General features: G+C 34.9%; 3 protein-coding genes across 9 annotated transcripts; all 3 read left to right on the forward strand.

The window, feature by feature from the left end:
* The first annotated feature begins 274 nt into the window (after positions 1 to 274).
* Positions 275 to 4814, forward strand: eEF5 (eukaryotic translation elongation factor 5). 3 transcript variants are annotated; one of them, XM_089857790.1, is made up of 5 exons: positions 275 to 398; positions 1215 to 1407; positions 1484 to 1588; positions 1676 to 1813; positions 2321 to 4814. In XM_089857790.1, exons 2-5 carry the CDS (start codon positions 1243 to 1245, stop codon positions 2378 to 2380), a joined length of 468 nt encoding a protein of 155 aa, XP_089713916.1. In that variant the 5' UTR covers positions 275 to 398; positions 1215 to 1242; the 3' UTR covers positions 2381 to 4814. The 3 variants fall into 3 exon arrangements, with proteins under 3 accessions (XP_089713916.1, XP_089713917.1, XP_089713918.1); XM_089857791.1 differs by having other exon boundaries at positions 373 to 519; XM_089857792.1 differs by lacking the exon at positions 275 to 398 and adding an exon at positions 595 to 744.
* A 130-nt stretch (positions 4815 to 4944) lies between these two features.
* Positions 4945 to 9635, forward strand: LOC149709749 (lisH domain-containing protein ARMC9-like). 2 transcript variants are annotated; one of them, XM_089857754.1, is made up of 17 exons: positions 4945 to 5431; positions 5513 to 5803; positions 5872 to 6027; positions 6089 to 6193; positions 6249 to 6440; positions 6513 to 6673; positions 7138 to 7345; positions 7424 to 7514; positions 7600 to 7726; positions 7785 to 8001; positions 8424 to 8498; positions 8583 to 8673; positions 8737 to 8885; positions 8952 to 8998; positions 9068 to 9120; positions 9226 to 9334; positions 9399 to 9635. In XM_089857754.1, the coding sequence occupies exons 1-17, from the start codon at positions 5375 to 5377 to the stop codon at positions 9565 to 9567; spliced, it is 2298 nt and encodes a 765-aa protein (XP_089713880.1). In that variant the 5' UTR covers positions 4945 to 5374; the 3' UTR covers positions 9568 to 9635. The 2 variants fall into 2 exon arrangements, with proteins under 2 accessions (XP_089713880.1, XP_089713879.1); XM_089857753.1 differs by having other exon boundaries at positions 4946 to 5431; positions 9220 to 9334.
* Positions 9636 to 10116: 481 nt separating this feature from the next.
* Positions 10117 to 21816, forward strand: LOC149709750 (uncharacterized). 4 transcript variants are annotated; one of them, XM_089857729.1, is made up of 27 exons: positions 10117 to 10485; positions 10641 to 10786; positions 10869 to 11061; positions 11139 to 11231; positions 13199 to 13489; positions 13564 to 13675; positions 13742 to 13867; positions 13946 to 14202; positions 14283 to 14375; positions 14441 to 14514; positions 14572 to 14767; positions 14840 to 14947; positions 15222 to 15380; positions 15446 to 15530; positions 15596 to 15906; positions 15985 to 16193; positions 16325 to 16804; positions 16862 to 16960; positions 17259 to 18552; positions 18626 to 19511; positions 19602 to 20028; positions 20102 to 20214; positions 20273 to 20559; positions 20627 to 20782; positions 20850 to 21004; positions 21073 to 21347; positions 21423 to 21816. In XM_089857729.1, the coding sequence occupies exons 2-27, from the start codon at positions 10650 to 10652 to the stop codon at positions 21656 to 21658; spliced, it is 6852 nt and encodes a 2283-aa protein (XP_089713855.1). In that variant the 5' UTR covers positions 10117 to 10485; positions 10641 to 10649; the 3' UTR covers positions 21659 to 21816. The 4 variants fall into 4 exon arrangements, with proteins under 4 accessions (XP_089713855.1, XP_089713853.1, XP_089713852.1 ...); XM_089857727.1 differs by having other exon boundaries at positions 14283 to 14369; positions 18626 to 20028; XM_089857726.1 differs by having other exon boundaries at positions 10118 to 10485; positions 18626 to 20028.
* The last annotated feature ends 46 nt before the right edge of the window (positions 21817 to 21862 follow it).

The raw sequence follows: 21862 nt of genomic DNA on the forward strand, positions 1-21862 counted from the left end.
GGTAATATGATTGGGAGTTCTATTATCTCTCCCGGACGGGCGGCTTTTCTTGGGAAAAATATATATCTTTTCAATTCAATAACAACGTAACTCCATATAATATATATTTTCTATCTGTTTTTGGTAATTTTTCTTTCACGGCAAGACAATAATTAAAATATAGTCGAGTTAAATTACGCTTTATTTTTCAATTTCATACATATTTTTTTATCAGAAATAAAAAATATAAAACTTGAAGCTGAAAAAGAAACTTTTCGGCAATTTAGATTTACGTGCACTTTGTTATTAGAAGCCCTATAATTGCAACGTGGTGGTGAGTGAGTGACGTGACGCATAAGCGCATGCGTACTGGAACCACCCTCGCCTCGCGTTCTTCCAGTCTCCGATTGTAGTCACATGTAAGTAGGTTTCTTTCATGCGAAAATTCCTATTTAGAAAAGGCCGCTCTTGAAAAATTCCTTATTTTATCTATCGCTGCATTTTAATACCGCTTAATTTCTTAATATAATCGCTTCTTTGGTAAGTATTTCTCTATATTTCTCTCTCCTAAGCCTTGCTTAGAAGCCTGCCTAAAGAGAGGGACCGCGTGGAGAAATTGCCGCCATCATGACATTACCGCCATGTTGCGGTAGTCTGCGATAAAAAACGCATTTTTTACTTTGAAAAGGCGAATTGAGTTTATAATTACAAATTACGCTCTAGATATCAATTAGTTATTATTTTTAAATCGCCCACAATTCAGAGGTGTGTACTTTGCTTGCCGTTATTCGCTTAATCACGCTTTTTGTTCGGTATAACCCGGTTAGGCTTAGAAAATAACCCTAAATCCCGACTCACAGTCGTAACCCTTGGTTAAGTTAGGCTAATATTAGGCCCTCGTTTCAAAAACCTGTTAGAAATATTTACGGAGCGGAGCCCAAAGCTGCTTCATTGTTGTATCTCACACGTGTACAGCGAAGTTTCTTTAAATTTATAAAAGTTTATTTAAAGTTATTCTTATTAGAAACTTAAAAATGTGGGGAACATTTTTATCTGATCATTTAGAACCCACCACCACATCCTTAATCCTTTCCCTTTTAACCCTCCACCTAAATTTAAATATAATTGTTTCTACAGGATTAGGAAACATAGTAGTATTGAGACTGATATTTCACCACAAAAAATAAAAAACCTCTTAAACTTCGGTAGTTTTGATAGGAGATATTTAATTTCAGAGATCTGTCTCCTTGAGATAACACAAATATGGACGGAGATGATGATTACGTTGAAGCTAGTGCCGGAGCCTCTAGCACTTATCCAATTCAATGCTCTGCCCTTAGAAAAAATGGTTTTGTAATGTTGAAAAATCGCCCGTGTAGAATTATGGAAATGAGCACCTCCAAGACCGGTAAACACGGTCATGCCAAGGTACTATAAAGTTAATTACAAATCCTTTTAAATAAAAAAACTAATTAAATAAGTGTTTTAACCCGGTCGGTTTTAGGTACATCTAGTTGGTTTAGACATATTCACTAATAAAAAATATGAAGACTTGTGTCCTTCAACCCATAATATTGACGTACCCAATGTCACTCGTAATGATTTCCAGGTCAGTTTTTTTTTTTTGGGTTAATTTGACCATTTTACAATGAAAAGTGATTTGATTGTTTATGGTTTAATTTTTTGTTTCCTTTAGCTCATTGATATTAGTGATGACGGCTTTGCTACACTCATGAATGACAAAGGTGACACTAGGGATGATCTTAGAATTCCAGAAGGAGAGTTGGGTACAAAAATACGTGAAGAATTTGTTAAGGAAGATGTAACTGTTATTGTAAGTATGACCTTTAACTTGGGTTAGGTAAGGGGCGGGGTTAAAGATGCTTTTTGTATCCCTTTGTCAACTCTTTTAGGCCTAAAACCTTCAAAACAAAATATCCCTAAAACATACTTGAACTTTGACCAAATGTACTATTTTTTAAAACCTTCAAATTAGGCCAAAATTGTTAACATTCTTTAAAATTAGGCCAAAATTGTTAACATTCTTTAAAATTAGGCCAAAATTGCTGAAATTCTTTAAAATTAGGCCAAAATTGCTGACATTCTTTAAAATTAGGCCAAAATTGCTGACATTCTTTAAAATTAGGCCAAAATTGCTGACATTCTTTAAAATTAGGCCAAAATTGCTGACATTCTTTAAAATTAGGCCAAAATTGCTGACATTCTTTAAAATTAGGCCAAAATTGCTGAAATTCTTTAAAATTTGGACCTATTTTCTTTTAAACCAAGAAATAAATCAATTTTTAATTAAAAAACACTTATTTTAATTAAAACCCCAAAGGTAACTGTCATGGCCGCTGTTGGTGAAGAAGCAATCATTGCTTGCAAGAACACAAATTAAACAACCAAAATCTAGCAAACAAACAGCACGAGTCAAAAATAAAGGGAGTGAAATAAGGGATGAAAAAAAAAACAAATAAGAGGGCCTAGCTAAAAAAAAAACAAATTTAATATGTTTGGTCTTTTTTAATTATTTTGGAAAGAATTAATAAAAAAAAAAGTAAATAACAATGTGAAAAAAAAAAAAAAATGGCGAAGGAAGAAAACTGAACTGATTTGTGCCGCATTTTTTTAAAAAATAAGAAAATAACAAAATTTAACTGGTGGTCATGGGTCTTTTTGTGTTTTTCTCCTCTCTCTGTCTCTCCGTCTCCGAGTACTTGTTTTAGTACTTTTTTACAAACAGTGGGATTAAATTGTCTATTTTTCTGTTTCGTTTATTTTCTTCTTCTTAGGATTTAATTACTATTTAATTAATTAATTACCAACCAAAGGTTTTTCTTTGTTTGTTTTCTTTTTTTTTTGTCTTTTTGTCATATCCATTTCCAAACTTTTAGATTATATAAAGAAAAATTAAAAACAAAACCACAACAACCGATTCCCTCATCTAATCGCGAACGGATTAATGCTAGCTTAATTAAGATCTATATAAATAGTAACTATGTTTTCCCCCTTTAAATGAAAAATTAAAAAACCAAAATAAAAACTCCCTTTAAAGGAATGCTCTAATTCTTATTAACAAAAGAAAAGAAAAGAAACCTACATGTAAAATCTGAATTACTAAATTTACAATAACAAAATTAATTAAAATATATGGTTTATTCATTCGCTCGCTGTTTGTTAAAAATCAAAAGCCGGTATTTGCTGCCATTTTCCGCAACAATTAAATGAAAAATTAAAAATTATCGAGTCTAAATGTTCAAGTGGAACTTAGACAATTAATTAATTAATTAGTTTAATTAATTAATTACAGACTTTAATCTTTATTCTTTTATAATTCATTCTTTCATTTATTCGTTCTCTGATTGTAATCAGATGAGTTGTAAGATGAAGAATTAGAATTGTTTCTTTATTTTAATTATTTTTTTTTTTTTTTCTTATATTCATTAATTAACTATTAATTTTGAAATAGTTAATTTAATTTAATTTTCTTTGGGGGGTAAAAGAAATATTCAAAATTAAATAAATGATTCAATAAGCTAATGGAACATTACATTTTTGACTTTAAGATAAAAGTTAAATGAACGACGCGCTATTAAAAGATAATTAATTAACTTAAATGTAGGCAATGTTTTAATTATTCAATTATAATAAATAAAAAAAAGGTCTATTTTCCCACTTTATTAAATAAAGAAAAGAGAAATGTTATTTTATAATTGGGGGATTAAATTAAATATTAGAAAGCTTCATTTTCTACTCTGCTAAACAATTGTTTTTTTTTTGGCCTAAAAAAATAGACAAAAGTTGACAAAAAAAGTCCTATTTTCTTCTCTACATTTTTTTTTTTTTTTTAGGTTTTTTTTTTTGACCCTAAAAAAAATAGACAAAAAATTGAAATCCGCTAATATTAACTAATTATTTTTAATAATAAATAATTAAATATTAGAAAGCTTCGTTTTCTACTCCGCTAAACAATATTTTTTTTTGGCCTAAAAAAAATACAAAAGTTGACAAAAAAATCCTATTTTCTTCTCTACAATTTTTTTTTAGGTTTTTTTTTTGGCCCTAAAAAAAATAGACAAAAATTGAAATCCGCTAATATTAACTAATTATTTTTAATAATAAATAATTAAATTTTTTTTCCCCTGAAATTACAATTTGTATCGAGTTATTTTTTAAAAGAGATAAAAAAATAAACAAATTTGTTACGTCTTTGATGAAAGAAAAGGAAAAAAAAAAAACTACTGGTTTGCGATGCGATGTTATATTTTAGGTAGATTTTTTTGTATGACATAGTTTGTAATAAAGGTGCTGTTAAAGTGTTTCTTTAACATTTAAAAAACATTAATTAAGTTTAATTGTATTGAATTAAAATTAAGGAATTAAAACGGGATAAATTATATAATTAGGGTTAACAAAATTAATTAAGGAAATACGTGGCTGGCTTTTTAATTTTAATCAAAATAGCGAAAAAAGAAGAAGAAAAAAACAAACAAACACCTCCAATAATATGAAATTTTTATACTCAATATTTTTAAGTTTTTTTAAGTAAATGAAAGGAAAAAAATCTCTAAATAAACAATAAGCTTTGTCAATAAAATTCCCCTTCCTTCGAAGATGTATAAAGTATTATATTTCAGGCAGTTTAAATTGTTGCTATCACAAATAAATAAATGAAAAAAAGTGTAATTATGAGAAAGGTGAAACGGAAAAGAAAAAAAAAAATAATAATATTGTGAGAAAAAAAAATTAATAAGAACCGTCAATTGACCACTGTTTGGCTTTGTAAAAAATGTTTTGGTAAAAAAATCTAAATTAAAAAAACTTGGAAATGAGTAGTTTCGTTATTTTGCTTATTTACGTAGTATTTTGGCGCCTTTTTTTTAAATTTATAGACAATTTACACTCTATAGACACTTCTACGTTCGTTAATTCGATTTTAGAGAGAGGTGCCTTATACTTTACTAACCTTGCCTTAGACGCATCTCCATGCGCGAGATCGAGTGGGCTATAGCAGAATGCGAATGCGACAATGTAACCTGAAAGCACTATTGGTTGAACCGACGCATTCGTGCATAACCTTATAAGTGTAATTATATAAATTACTCTTAAATTAATGACAACTTATTTAACATAATACATAATTTTACTTGTTTAATTTATAATAGGGACCGCTTTGTAAATTAGATTTATCTTAAAGTGTTTTCTCCCGAATAAAATTGTATTATTACACCGCGGCAATACGACAACATAAGGTAAAAGTACTGGGGGGAACTATAAGGGACGTCGACCCCGATAGTACCGTTATTTGTTGTGGTTGCCGTTCGCTTAGAGCCGTCGGCAAACGTGTTTTATTTTAATTAAATAATGTAGATTCGTGTTTTAATTATGCCAAATGATGTCTGGTTTGATATCGTCGATTGATGGCGAATTAAATGCCATAGTTAAAGAGGTAATTATTATAATTAAATTATTTTAAATAATTCAAATATATGGTTTTGAATCTATTTATTGGTATAAAATAATTTTTAAGTATTTAGAATATATACAATTAGAGGAATTAGCCCAATTATTTGAAAAAGAATGCCTGAAAATTGGGAAACCAATTCAAGAATTATCAAAAGATTCCAAAAATGACAAAATAACCAAAACAAAGAATGATTTGTTAAAATCCTTCGATGATGGCAATAGATCGGATTTTTTTAGCTTATGGGAAGCGGCTATTAGCGAAGAAACACGCGAAACTAGTCTTGAATGCCAGAAAATTGAATTTCAAATTCAAGTACATTTTGCTGTTGCACCTCTAAGAAGAAAGGATGAATGGGTATTTAATTAAATGGACATTAATTAATTAGTGCCATCGCAGAGTGTAAGATTTTATTTTAATTTCAGGTGTCAGATGTAGCGTCCGAAGCCATGTATTATTTCAGATATTATTTAGAAACAAAAGGCTCCAATTTAAGTCACATGCCAGATATTTTACCTTATTTTGCTTTACCATACGTTCACGATCCCAGAGAACATCCGTCTTTCAAGGATCTTTTTGACGTAAATGCTCTTAAATGAGTACTATAATATCATAACCGTGATTTCATGTGTTCTTTTAAAGGAGTTTTGGGTGACGGAATTACGTAATAATCTCGACACATTCATCTGGAAATGTGTCAAAGAGATGGATGACGCTAATTATCAACCTCAATTGATTCAACTCTACGTATAACTCGTTTAAAATTAAGTTTTCACTTTAAATTAATCGGTATCTTTTATAGAATGCCAGTAATCAAGCGTTTGACGATGTTAAAAGGGAACTTAAAACAACCGAAACAAATCTTGAGGATGTTGAGAAATTGTGTTCTCTGAAATCGCGTCAACTCGTAAGATTGCAAGAAGATCATCAAAAATTGATGTTAGTCGCCGCTGATTTAGTTTTGGCTGTTGAAGCCGCTGTAAAAGGAGATTTGGTATTGTTTATTATCGCAAACTTAATTAATTAGGCCTACAACTTTTAAAACTATAATTATTAATTTTTTTAGCAAAACATTGATAATTTATTGGCCAAGGCTTCATCTCGTTTTCCTGAACTTTTCCAACTTCAAAATGAACCTGAACGCGCAAATTTAATAGAAAATCATTTATCATCCGGTACTTTTTCTATGGCGCAACAAATGAAAGATTTTCTTCATAAACAGTCGTCGTTAGTATAGTTATAAATTAATAATATATATTATTTGTTATACCTTAAAAGAATGGCCTTTTTCTAAATATAAACGGAATTAAATATTAAAAAATAAATAAATTATCTCTTATTAAAAAATAATTAGCATTTATTTAGTCTTAAAACCTATCAAGGACTACCGCGCCATCCGCCATTACTTTAGTGGCGTCTACTTACGAGCGTGATCGAGTGGGCTATTCTCTCAGCCTGTGGGAATTGAGAATTCAACCAATCAACTTAGGAGTGGCTATCAGACGTCACAAAAGCAATGGCGGCGCGGTAGTCCACGTTTTTAAGACTAAATTAAAGGCTAATTATTTTGTAATAAGACATTTATTTTTTATAAATATTTCATTCCTTTTATGTTTAGAAAAAGGCCGTTCTTTTAAGACATAATCTTATGTTATCTGAAATTAATTAATTATTTAATAAATAATGTTTAGGGAAGTTTTAGATCCATTTCTTGTCAATTTGGACTTTGAAAAAATTAAACGCGACCTGGTTATCTTAGAACCGCGAAATAAAGCTTTATTATTGCAAGCTTTACGTTGGAGATTAACAAAAGCGGGCACTGAAGAACAAAAAGAAATTGTATTATCAAGTTATATTTCTAACGATGTCTTGGGTTGCCAAAAACCGTCTCTCTTTTGGGTAATTAATTATGAATTTATTCACATCGTTTATACTTTTATAATTAATAATTAATATAAACCTTCGATCAAATCTTAGCAACAAATAGTGCAATTAGTTAAAACTAACAACAAAGCTCTTCTTCAAAGTCTCTCAAGATTTCTTAACGCTATCGCTTCTTTTCAAAAAGGTATCTCTCGCTCTTTTCTTACCCCCCCCCCCAAAGGCTTTAATTAAAAGAAAATTAATACTAACTCTAAATATCATTTAATTAGGACGCTCTTATTTGTCTCTTTGTCCCGAGCTTCTTATATCTTTGCAAGATCACGTTCTTCAAACTAAAACTAACGACTCTATAACTCGAAATATGATTCTGGGTGTTCTACAAAAGCTTAGTCTAAGGTTTTAATTGCCTAAATTAAGTCTAATTGCGTTAAAACTATATTAATGCGTATTTTAGGCGTAATCTTCAGCTGAATATGATTGAAAAGGGAATGATAGAATGGCTAGTATCGACTTTGGAACGCGTTGAAGACCTAGATCCTTATTGTCTCGAGTATTCAACAGCGTTACTTATGAATTTATGTTTAACCGTTTCTGGTAGAAACGTTTGCAAATCAATGTTGAATAGAGTTTTCCAGCTCTTTATCAATCTTCTCAATTTTAATAATGTTGAGGTATGTTCAGTAACATTATAGATTAGCTTTTAAAAGAACGGCCCTTTTCCAAATATAAAAGGAAAAATAATTTAAAATATTAAAAAAATATACAAAATAATTAGCTTCTTAAAAACGAGGACTACCGCGCCGCCTTTGCTAAACCGAACCGCTTACGCGCGTGATCGAGTGGGCTATGCCCTGCCTTACTCCTACCTCTCTCTGCCTGTGAGAATTCAACCAATCCCGTAAAGGTAAGAGGTTCTGACTAGCAGACGCCACTAAAGCAATGGCGGATGGCGCAATAGTCCCCGTTTTTAAGACTAATTAAATGCTAATTATCGTATTGTCATTTATTTATTATTTTTAATATTTTTCCTTTACGTTACCTGAACTTTTCTCAAATTAAAACTAAATAAAATGAAACGTTTTACGCGTTTTAGATTCTTCCTTACGTTAATGGTGGTCTTTTTAGCATTTTAACTGATAGTGAAATTCGCAATAAAGCCAGAGAAATGGTACAGTTATTTATTAATATTTTAAATAATACGGAGTTGATAATTATTAATTACAAAAGGTTAATTAATTAATTAATATCTCAGGGCCTGAAAGATGCCTTAGAAAAAGCCAAAGAACGCATGAATCTTGATAGTTCGCGGCAGGTTAATTACGTCTTAACTAAATTACTCTCTGGTTAGTTAATTTCACCTAAAAACTTAAATAGGTCTATATTTAAAAGAGAATTAATTATTTTAGACGATAAAGATGAAAATGAATCAAATGATGAAGATGGGGATGACGAAGATGAAGAAGAAATAGAAATTGAACCTGAAATTGACTGCGACGATCCCGTTATATCTGGCCCTAATGATATTTCGGGAGAAAAATTACTAAGTTCACGATATGTTAGATAAGATTAAATGAAAATAAAGGTTAATTTATTTTAATAAAATGATTAATTCTTTATTCAGGTGAAAAGTATTACCACCAAACAAAACAATCAATTAAAAAAATACAGGTGCATTTATTATTCAAATTAAGCTAATTAAAAATAGTTCTTTATTGAATAACTTTTAAATTAATTTAGTCAAGATCTTGGCTCTCAGAATATTGATGATAAGAAAAACGCTAAACAGCTTAGTGAGTTAATTAATTAATTTCTTCCGTTTTTGGATTGAAATCGTTAATTACTTTTTTAATTTAAGTATATTAATTAAGAGTAATAAAAATTATCCTAAGAATTAGATGCTGTGGCTACAGAACTCGTTAGAAGATTAACGGGAGAACCTTCTAAAGTTATAATAGAAGCGGAAACAATCGCGAATCCCGGAGTTTATAACGTGGATGGCGTTCAGTAATTAATAATTCAGATCATTTTTAGTAACCAAGGCCTAAAAATTGAATAAGGTATTTTTTAGCGCGCAAGAATTTGCATTGGCTTTCAGTTCCAGACCTAAAATTCCAAGGTCACCTGAACCGGATGAAAATTTGACGTCTAGTCACGGAGGTTTTAGATCGCCTTACACCGATTCTAGTCCCATTGATTCTAGTAATGCGAGTCCATTTCATACACCGAGACACACTTGAAATTATTAATCAAAATCAACACCTTTTTACAATTTTCTAATTGATATAAAAGATAATTTTTAACCTTATGTATGCCTAAATTGTCTTTTATTGAAAGTTTTTAAGTTTTTAACGCCCTTTTTCCAAAAAGTATGAAAGCACGTGGTTTGGAAAATATTTAAGTTTCCCGCCATGAATAAAGTAGCGCGTGGTAATGTAGTTCGTTAAATATATCATTGCAAGTACCAAAATCTTTGCCATTTTTGGAAATTTCAAATATTTATTATCCAAAAATTATATTTTTTACTTTATTAAATACTTTAAAAGGATAAATGTAGGTTATTTTCAAAAAAAAAATAATTTGGTCTTTCATCCTGCATGTTAAGGACCATGTGACTACCGGTTTACCATAGCCTCTTAGATCACGCGCTCGCTCTTACAATGTCCGCCAATCAGTGCATTAAAGGTAAAACGTGGGCAGCGGGTATTAAAACGCGCGCGATCTAGAAGGCTTAACTAAAGGCTCAAGGGTTAAGGTAAAAAATAAGCGGGAAAGCCGGGAATGCCAAATGCAGGCAGGCTTATGCATGCAGCGCAATTTCTTTTTTTCAGTTCTCAAACGTTTGTTCGAGTCTGAAGGATGAAGAGTTACCTGCAACCATTCATTTAAAGACGCGGAAAGACGTATAGTTGCGGCTTATAAAAACAGCGGTTTAATACGTTTCAATGCTTTAATTTAGTCGTTAAATAGTTTATCATGTGTTAATATTTCTGGCGTTGTTAAAAGTTTTATGGGAAGCCTAGGCTAGTTGTAAAGCCTGACTTCCAGTCCAGAATCCCGTTACTGGGAACTTGGGAAGGGTCAAGAAGACGCGACTATCGTCAATCAGTTTGCCACCTCCAGACAAGCTAATTACATCAAAATTGATAACAATATCAGTAAGAAAATAATTGTCATTTAATCTACAAGTAATTTATTACAGCCTTATGACCACCTGTATTTGTTGTGTTTTGTACACTGACTCCTCTTTGGAGACTAGTTAGTTGGCAGTGCACCACCTAAACACCTTAGTTCTTTTCTCAACTGAATATAGATAATAACAATGGCAAGAGAAAGAGGAACCACCTCCACCACGCCTTCCAAAAGTGTTGGCATTATTGAATTTAAGGCTTTTCTCGAAGCAAATGGTTCATCTAATTTCAAACAAACCAGCATCACCCATTTGAAGGCTTGCAAAAGGTCCTTTGCTAATCATTATTCAACAGTTTTTCAAAGTTTTAATGGTTCCTAACACGCAATTTTGACTGTTAAATAACATTAGGCTTATGAATGAATCCAAGTCATTACAATGTTTTGATAATCTAAAAGAAAGAGTCGTCCTAATGATTATGAACAACATCTGCAGTCCCATCCAGGAAGTTCGTAAGATGGCCAGTGACTTGTTTAGTATGGTCATGGACCAGTTGAAAGACTCCAACGAGACTCTAATATCAGTCTTGTCAAACCCTCTATGCGTTAGTTAACTCTATTTCTAATAGTCTTACATCTTCTATTATATGATGAAACTTCATAAAATGTTCTTGTCCTAAAGGATGTTACAAAAAACATGATAGAAATGTGCAAAACTAGTCAACACGATTATGTTTTTAAACATTGGATGATCATATTAAATACCTTAGACTCGGTAAGGTTATCACCAGGGTTGCCATGGGTCAGGGATAACCTGGAAAAGTCAGGGAATTTGAAAGGGTCAGGGAATTTTAAAAATTTCAGCACAGTCAGGGAATTTCTTGGGATAAGTCTTTATTGAAAGAGTAATGAAAGTTTCTCCTCATCCTCTTTTAACACAGAAATCTCTAGAGCAATCCTTAAAAATGTCTAGAATTCTTTATTACACTATACTTTGGAGGCTCGTAACTCTGTGTCTAATAGAGATACGGGGATGTCATTTGAGTATGTTATAGTCCATTTTGTCCCCAATCCAACCATACTAACAACTTAGGCCTACGACACACAGGGGCCGAGTAATTAAGCAAAACGTAAACAAACAACCCCCCTCCATAGGATTAGCATTACACTAAACTTTAGAGGCTCTTAACTCTGGTTCTACTAGAGATACAGGGATGTCCTTTGAGTATGTTATAGTCCAATTTACCCCCCATCCAACCATACTGAAAACTTAGGGCCTACGACAAACAGGGGCCGAGAAATTAAGCAAAACGTAAACAAACAACCCCTCCATAGGAATAGCATTAGACCCAACTTTGCAGGCTCGTAACTCTGTTTCTAATAGAGATACGGGGATGTCATTTGAGTATGTTATAGTCCATTTTGTCCCCCATCCAACCATACTAACAACTTAGGCCTATGACACACAGGGGCCGAGTAATTAAGCAAAACGTAAACAAACAACCCCTCCATAGGAATAGCATTAGACCCAACTTTGCAGGCTCGTAACTCTGTTTCTACTAGAGATACGGGGATGTCATTTGAGTATGTTATAGTTCAATTTGTCCCCCATCCAACCATACTAACAACTTAGGCCTACGACACACAGGGGCCGAGTAATTAAGCAAAATGTTCGTGAACATACTCCCCTCCATAGGATTAACATTACACTATACTTTGGAGGCTCGTAACTCTGGTTCTACTAGAGATACAGGGATGTCCTTTGAATATGTTATAGTCCTATTTGCCCCCCATCCAACCATAATAAACCATTAGGGCTACGACAAACAGGGGCCGAGTAATTAAGCAAAACGTAAACAAACAACCCCTCCATAGGAATAGCATTAGACCCAACTTTGCAGGCTCGTAACTCTGTTTCTACTAGAGATACGGGGATGTCATTTGAGTATGTTATAGTCCAATTTGTCCCCCATCCAACCATACTAAAAACTTAGGCCTACGACACACAGGGGCCGAGTAATTAAGCAAAACGTAAACAAACAACCCCCCATAGGAATAGCATTAGACCCAACTTTGCAGGCTCGTAACTCTGTTTCTACTAGAGATACGGGGATGTCATTTGAGTATGTTATAGTCCAATTTGTCCCCCATCCAACCATACTAAAAACTTAGGCCTACGACACACAGGGGCCGAGTAATTAAGCAAAACGTAAACAAACAACCCCCCATAGGAATAGCATTAGACCCAACTTTGCAGGCTCGTAACTCTGTTTCTACTAGAGATACGGGGATGTCATTTGAGTATGTTATAGTTCAATTTGTCCCCCATCCAACCATACTAACAACTTAGGCCTACGACACACAGGGGCCGAGTAATTAGGCAAAACGTAAACAAACAACCCCTCCATAGGAATAGCATTAGACCCAACTTTGCAGGCTCGTAACTCTGGTTCTACTAGAGATACGGGGATGTCATTTGAGTATGTTATAGTCCAATTTGTCCCCCATCCAACCATACTAAAAACTTAGGGCTACGACAAACAGGGGCCGAGAAATTAAGCAAAATGTAAACAAACAACCCTCCTCCTTAGGAATAGCATTAAACTAAACTTTGGAGGTCAGGGAAAACCTGGAAAAGTCAGGGAATTTGGTTCTGAAAATTCCGTGGCAACCCTGATTACGCAATAGTTTTCTTGACCAGAGAGATTTTAAGTTAATATAAATTGTTTGTGGTCAATCTAGGCTCTTCACAAAAACCGTAATCTATTAAACTCCCTTCTGATTGTTTTGGAAAAAGCATTCAAGATAAATATCCCTGATGTTCAAACTTCTTCCTATAAAACTTGGGAAGGTTTAATTAACAATTTCGCCCTTGATAAAAACCTCCTTGTTTCTGCCAAACGAATAAAACTATTAATGCAACCGTTATTGAGTTTGAAAAGCTACACTGAAGAGACTAATGTAGCTAGATTTGAAGCTTGGTGGCATTTGGCCTTTAGAATGGAGGATAAACTTCATTCGGAGTTTTCTACCGTAAGAATTTGTTGTGTTAATTTAAGAAATACCCCCTTGAAAGTTTTAAATAATTTCAAATCATTCTACTACAGATTATATTACCACTCTTAAATCGTACGCTCAACATTCAAGCGGATGTATCTGCCAAAATAAATTTGAATAATTCCAATGCCTCATCTAGTAGTCGTTTAGGCACCTCATTAAGTATATCGCATCGCGATACAATTGATTTAATTTATTTTGAGCCGATGTTAATTTAAAATTATTTAGACGAGCCCGCACGCTTCAAAAAAGTTCAAATGAAAGGATGCGAAATTTTGATAAGGTTGTTAGAACTTCCCGTAATATCCGCAGTCGGTTTGGCTAGTCCAAAGAAAGCCCCACAAAATTCTACAAGTTAGTTAGTTACTTAATGTTAATTTAATGTTTCATTAAGTTAATCTTACATGAATTTTGCGTTCAATTTAATTTTAGAATCATTGAAAGAGCCAATTCCTAATGTAATCTTTCAAAGACACTCGAGCGAATTGTTGAAACATTGCAAAACAGTTATAGGAATATATAAAGAGCATAGAATGAGTCAGGGAACTCAATACGTGTTACATTTAGTTTTGGAACGAATGTCGTGTGTCAGCAAGGAATTGAAAGATAATCAGGACACAATTTCAAATATTCTCCATTTCTTTCAAAATGTTATTAAAGAGGGGTATTTGGAACCTGGAAATTCCTTGGTTAGTGAAGTGTATTTAAAGGGAAAGTGCAGGAAACGTAAAACATTAAGGGTTGAAATTAAAGTATTAATATTCTTCAGAAATTGATTGATGAGATCTGCCGATCATTACCATCTGGTTTGTTATCATCACACTCTTTGAGGCCGCCTTCCGACAGCCCAGAGACTGTAACTGTAATATAAAGCGCCAGTTGATCAATTCAGAATCGCATTCAACTTTTTTATTTCGTGTTATTTAGATGGTTCCCGCTTTTGCCTTCCTCAAGTTAATGATGAAAAAGGAATTTATCAGTCACGTTTTCGCAAACTCTCTGTAAAAACCAAATTTATTCTCCCGCTTTTCAGAGTTAATTAGATTAATTACTTTCAGCTTTATTCCTACAATTTCGCGAGTCACAATCGCCGGAGCTGAAGAAAATAGTTCCTTCTTAAAGTTCTTCAACTCGGTTTATACGTTATTGGAGGATTTATTCGGTGGTGAAGAGAAGGATAACTACAATCAATCGGAGACCCTCTTGAAAATGTGGCTCAAAATAAGTGAAGCTTTATTTGAAAGAGTTGAAAATGTAACTCGCGCTTTTCATTTTGGAATTTTGATTTATTTGAAAATGTTGTAAACTTTCAAATGTTTTCATTAGACTCAGGAGGTCAATATGGGGGACACGTTGGAGCACAATTTTTCGACAATTCTATCAGCTCTTATAATTCCATCTAAAATACTTCTTCGTCAACCCAGTTTGGAAATTGTAATTAAAGTTAATTAGCCTTATTCCTGATCAGCGCCATCTACCCATAGCGGTGAATTTGAGAACTACTGTAAGCGGCAAGCCAATCAGATGTCGCTAAAATCTGGTGACGTCATTTTTGGTAAGACCCGAGAGTGCCAGTCAGTGACGTCACCAGATTTTAGCGACATCTGATTGGCTTGCCGCTTACAGTAGTTCTCAAAGTCGCCGCTATGGGTAGGTGGCGCTGATCAGGAATAAGGCTAATTTTTTTGTTAAGAAAAGAATAATGCAGTTTTCTGTACAGGCGGCTCAGTCCAAGGAAGAAAAATGCTGGCAGAATCTTTGTAAGGCTCTCTTCCAATACTCGGGTAAAATTGAGTCCATTGAACCCAATACTTGCTGCGAAGAACTCTCAAACCAACTCTCGCTGTTGTCGGAAACGTCCGTGTCCGTAAGTATAGTTAGTTAATGGACAATATAGGCTTTGCGCGTTATATTAACTTATTTAACTTATAGCCGTGCCTTAATTTTTGGAGCCATCAAGCTCAATGCGTCGTGGTTATTTTAGAAGCCATAAATTTTGAACCACTGAACACTTCGAGTAATTATAATAATTAATAAATTGAAATTCCTTATAGCTCGTATGAATTATTAAAAACTTTCCAGCGTTTAATCGTCGATCTTCGGTCGGGAAAAAGAAAAACTCGGATCCTCTAGGGACGTTGCACTCTCTCTGCAAACTTCTCGATAAAGTCTTGAAAAACTGCGTAACGCTGGAAGAATCTTGCAGTAAACGCAAAAAGAATAAAGCTCTCTTAACTTATCAAGAAACTAGCTTTAATTTGTTCGAGAGTTTCGTGACTTACGTCAATAACATTGACGTCCTTCTCAGTTTGATCGAACATTTAACACCAACTATAGTGTTCCTCTTATCGCACACGGCTAAAAAATCTGGAAGTCTTCAGTTTCTAAACAAAGTAATTAAATTGGGAGCGATTAACTTAAGTCGTTTTAAGTCTTTCAAATCTATTAAACATTTTGATTTTTATAAATAGGTGGAAAACATGTTCCGAGTTTTGGCTGATAAATTTCGTTTACGTTGTCAATCCCACGGAATATGCGGTCAGAAACATTTTGATGTTTTATCACCGATATTAGAAAAGGCATTGCAACATTCAACTGGTATCGAAGACAAAGCTAGGAAACTGTGGAACTCCGTCTTTGCCCCGATAAGAGCCGAATTGAAACTATCAGACTCCTTCAAGTTTGTTTTTTATTAATCTTTTATCAACAAACAGTTGTTATTAAAAGAATATTGTCAATAAAGATGATGAAATTGCCGTTACTATTATTCGCCTTATTAACACGATATCGTTTTCTTTCTTTGTTTTTCAGGAAAGTCTTGGCGAAATCCGTCCCTCCGTTAGTTATGGCGGTGGATATTTCAAGTCCGGAAGATAATAATGCTTGTACCAATATTTTTGAATCGGAAGGCTCGTCTTCTGATTTAGGGGAAATAGGTCAAACTTCAAGTACCGGGTTTAAGTTTGGTTATTCTTCCTTGAACACGTCCGATAGCGGCGCGAAAGTTCCTACTGATACGTCAACTCCGAGGAAAACTTCGGTAGCAATAAAGAAATCCCCCGCGTCTTCTCAAAAATCTGTTAAAAAATCGGAGGTTAATTATAAAACAAGCGCCAAAACTCCGTCGTCGAAGAAAGAGTCGATTAAAGCCGAGAAAACACCTAAAAAGGACATTTTTAAAGTTCCATTTGACGAATTACGCGATGAGGACTTTGTTAAAATTGATTCGTCTAAAAAAGGAGCTCCTAAACTCTTGACTGAACATCAAAAAGAAGCGAAGAAAGAGAAAAGGTACGCCGCCCTATTTCAACTTTGACCTAAGTTAAGTTCCTCTTGATTTTCTTTTAGCTTCATTCCATCATTGTATAGTGACTTGTCGCAAAATACTCGCACTGACTCTTTAGACTTTCCATCATCGAACAGCGAAAATGAATTGTCGCAAATAGAGTAGGGATTAAGAATTAGACTAATATTTTTCTTTAATTAACCCTATTCCTGATCAGCGCCACCTACCCATAGCGGCGACTTTGAGAACTACTGTAAACGGCAAGCCAATCAGATGTCGCTAAAATCTGGTGACGTCATTTTTGGTAAGACCCCAAAGAGTGCCCGTCAGTGACGTCACCAGATTTTAGCGGCATCTGATTGGCTTGCCATTTACAGTAGTTCTCAAAGTCGCCGCTATGAGTAGGTGGCGCTGATCAGGAATAAGGCTAATTAGGTCGTAATCTCGCTTAATTTGCAGGCCACTTATCATTAATGAGTCTCCGATCAAAGTGCCAGGCGTCCAGTCCAATGTAGTTGAGGAAAGGTACGCGAAAGCGTCGTTACAAAGCAGCGTAGAAAGTAAAAACGAAAGTAATACCCTCGATGACGTGAAAATTAGACTTCAAAGTGGAGATACTGCCGAATCGGATCTTAATGCTACCTCGACGACGCCACCCAAACCCAAAGATGTCCAACCGTATAAGTTTGACGTTTTCGAAGTACCCCAATCTATGGATTTCAGCAAAATCCCTGATAAAAGCGCCGAAATCCCTGTTAAGTTCACCTCAAAGTCGGTTGTCCCCAAAAGTTCTAGCGAAGTTTCATTTCCATACAAAGAAGGCGGGGTTTTAGAATCCGAAATAGTACCTTTAGAGCCGACAAAACGGAAACGAGCCTTGACTGGTAAGAAAACTACTCCCTCCGATGCGAAAAAGGCGCGAAAAACCTCATCTAGTAGTTCCGGGTCCTCGTCTTCTAAAGAAACGAAGAATCCAGTTGTATTAGCTATGGAGAAATTGAAGTACCCATTGGGAAGAAAGAAACTAAAGGTATCGGTGCCAAAACTTAGTGACAAATTGACCGCTAGTTTGACCCCCATCGCGTGTCCGTCAATTCCCGAGGAAAAAGGAAAGGAAGAAGAATCAGTTGAACCTACCAGTTCGAGTGAACTTTTGAATTTAATATCGGTTCCTACGAAATTAGATTCCTCCCTTATTGTCTCGAATCAGGAAGTTTCTGATAAACCCGAACCAGTTGTGATAGACGTAGACAGTGAAAACGCCGACACTTTACCAAACACCATAGACATATCGGGTGACAGTTGCCCATCGCAGCAACCGGAAGTATTAAAGAACATAGATAGTAGAAAGAGGAATTTGTCCTCGTTAAGTTCCACCGACGAATGTCCCGAAAAGAAAAGGATGAAATTGACCCCAGCAGCTGATGAAGACGCGTCAATTATTCCCGAGACTTGTAACGCGTCTCTCGGCTCCAGTGATCAGGATTTGGAAAACACTAAAGAAAATGAAAATCCTGAACTGGAATCACTCGAGAAAAGTTCAGAATTGAAAGATTCTAAACTGACTGATAAAGAAGCGCCTTCCTTAGAAAGTCGCGCTGAAATTCCTGAAGTTCCTAAGTCAACTCTTTCTTCCTTGACTCCTCAAAAGGACAATCCCGACGATGTCCTGGCCAGCGCCAAAAGAACGCAGATAATTGACACTTTGCCATCAACGTCCACCAAAAAAGACAAAACAAAAATTAATTCATCGGTACTTAAAAACTTACTTTTAATATTATTATTAGGCCTACTTGATTATATCGGTTCTTTTCCTCCTCCTTTAGAAGTCACACAATGATGAACCATCGACTCCCGCTCGATCCACTAGACTTCAAATGCGAAGCGGGTTAAATTTGAGGACCAAAATCGTTACCCCCGTTTCCGAAAGCAAACTAGCCAAAGAAAAGAAACAGAAGAAGAAAACACCCAAGGTGTCTAACGAATCTGAGCCTGAGAAAACGTCATCGCACCCAGAGTCCTCGTCTAATGATACTGATCCTGAGGAAGGCGATGTTGCACGGAAAGCTGACGAGGCTAAGTCGGTGGAAACGGTAGTTGAAAATGTTGAGCCAATGGAAAGTGTGGATGGATTTAAAGAAATTGAAACTGTTCATGAATCAAAATCAGTGACTGAAATTGTTAATGAACCCGAAGTATTAGAAGACCTTGACACTCATGAGCCTAAGTCAATGGACATTTTTGATGAACCCGCAGTTGAACATGAATCAATGGAAACCATTGACGAGTCTTTGTTAGCTGCCAATAAAAGTAACTCACTCGACAGTGTTGACGATTCTACGTTACTTGATGACATCAAAGTCTTCGGAGAATCTAAGTTAGTCAAAACATTTGACGAGACTAAATTCTTGGAAGGCGCTGACGAATCTAAATTACTGGAGGGTGTTGACGAGTCCAAATTACTGCAATCTTTTGCTCAACCCAAAACACCAGAAACCATTGATGAACCTGAGTTAATGGAAAATGTTGACGAAGAGAAACCAACAGAAAATATTGAGAAACCTACAACAATGGAAACTGTTGAAACTGTACAACCAAACGCAGCTGCTGCTGTTGTTGATGAACCTGAGTTAATGGAAAATGTTGAGAATCCTACAACAATGGAAACTGTTGAAACTGTACAACCAAACGCAGCTGCTGTTGTTGATGAACCTGAGTTAATGGAAAATGTTGAGAATCCTACAACAATGGAAACTGGTGAAACTGTACGACCAAACGCAGCTGCTGCTGTTGTTGATGAACCTAAGTTAGTGGAAAATGTTGACGAAGAGAAACCAACGGAAAATGTTGAGAAACCTACAACAATGGAAACTGTTGAAACTGTACAACCAAAGGCAGCTGCTGTTGTTGATGATTCTCGAGAAGTTGAAAACATCGATGAATCTCAATTAGTTTGTGAACCTAAACCATCTGATACTACGCGCTTGATTGATACCTCTGTTGAGTCAAACCTAAGTGACACGACTGATACCTCAACATCTTTGAATAAAAATGAAGTTCCTAACAACGAAAAAGAACTTTTTGAACATGAAGAAGCGGTACCTCAAAGCGAAGTTGGTGTTCAAGAGCAATTAATCAAAACTAGTGAAGAAACGGATAATGCCTCCACGGAAAATACCGTAATATCAGAAAAAGAATTGCACGAAAGTGCTGCCGCCATTAGTGACGAGTAAGTTATCAAGGACCTCGTGTCTGGAAGAAGAGAATAATAACGAATCTTTACCATCATTCTTGTTTCATAGATTTAATAATGACAAACCGAGTACGTCAAGCGCTTCGACAAATGATCTGTTTGTCACTGGTATGGAGAACATTGATAACGTTTTTGATGAAGTAGACACTGACGAATGGACTGGTAATTATCGCCTTCTTACTGTACTTTTAACAACTCTTAATTGTAATTCGCCTTGTAGACGCTCGTAGTCCTCCTAAGACCCCTCATCAACTTAAAAAGCAGAAGATGGTTTTTGTCGGAGGTTCTCCTCTTTCGAGAAGCCAAAGAATGCTTCAAGCCGCCATTGGCAAATCCAATACATCCTCTCCTAAGAGGGTTGTTGAATATTCTCCCAAAGATTCGTCACCAAAGAGTAAAACGTCGTCGGCTTTCTCCGGTGACTCTCCAACGACCGGGATACTAAAAAATAAACGCAAAAATACGTCCGATTCCAAGTCTGATCAATCGCCCTCACCACCGAATAAAGTATAGTTAACATTGATTTGATTGGTCAAGTAAGTTACAATTTTATATTCTTTATTCTTTTATTTAGCAACGCCGAGTCTCGTTCGCGGACCCATTAACTGAACAATTTGTTGTGGATTCGGTAAAGAAAACCCCACGACGTTTGAGATTGTTGCCATTACAACCTAACGAACCCGTTGCTGTTGACGTTAATTTGGAAGAACGTCCCGCGGCTCCTTTAGTGGTAATTGGAAATTATAATCCTTCATTTATTCATGTCTTAGAGTTCCGTAATTACGTTTCTTCACCAGGAACCGATTGAAGCAAATTCACAGTTAACGGGAGAAATTAGCGCGAGTCCTGAAGAAACGCTGGACTTGGATAGTCAGGAACCCGTCTTTAGTCAACTTCTTAATTGCCAGGAAAATGTCCAATTAATTCTACACAATCTAACGTCTTCTTTCTGGTGAGAATATAATGGAATTATACTTTAAAACGAATTATTAATGATCCTTATTTATTAATTAATTACAGGGCCAAGAGTCTGGAAGACTTATTAACTTCGAAAAACATTCATTCCATCGGAGAATTGTGTAAATTAACTCCTTTAGACATTCACTCGTTGCCTTTGCTCGAACCCAAAGTGCAGACGCTTGTCGCCGCGCTAAGTAAACATTTGGGGAGCTGCACTTGCGCCAGCGACGCCGTTCCCAAAGAAACTAAAGAGGTTGAAGACATTCCCTTCGTTGCTGAAACGCGCGGTGAAGACAAGGATGTTATTGAAGATAGGAGCTCTCCGCTGAATGACGGTAAAGTATTTTTTAGTATGGATTAGTGTACGGTTGTCTAGAGTGCTCAAATATCATCTCTTTAATGTATTTTAGATGTGGAAAAAATAATAGAAAAATACCTAACACCGGAAAAGACTAGCAAACCGGATTGTGAAGTAAAAGATCCTAGCGAAGTTGAAACGGGAATTGTTCAGCGGCCTTTGCACGCGTTAAGTTATACTGCCTTTACACGTGAAGTTGAAAAACGAATGGACTCTATGACCACTAAGGAAATAATGCAATTCGTTGTTGATGTCTCTACAAAGGCCAAAAACGTCGTTACCAAATAACATTGGTCTTTTTATTTCTTCATTTTTTACATTTTACTACAAAATTGAAAATTGCTTTTTTTTTATTCTTTAATTTGTCTCTTTCTCTTTATTTTTTGTGTTATTTTGAAACATTCCCATCCTACAAAGAAACGAAATAAAAAATTGAATTTTGCCTATTTGTCCACGATTTATTGACTTATTAAAAACTAAGACCTCTCTATG

This window comes from Phalangium opilio, unplaced genomic scaffold (assembly GCF_054372755.1).
Source record: "Phalangium opilio isolate 3A_F unplaced genomic scaffold, DU_Popi_V2 ptg000011l_1, whole genome shotgun sequence".
Classification (NCBI taxonomy): Eukaryota; Metazoa; Arthropoda; class Arachnida; order Opiliones; family Phalangiidae; genus Phalangium; species Phalangium opilio.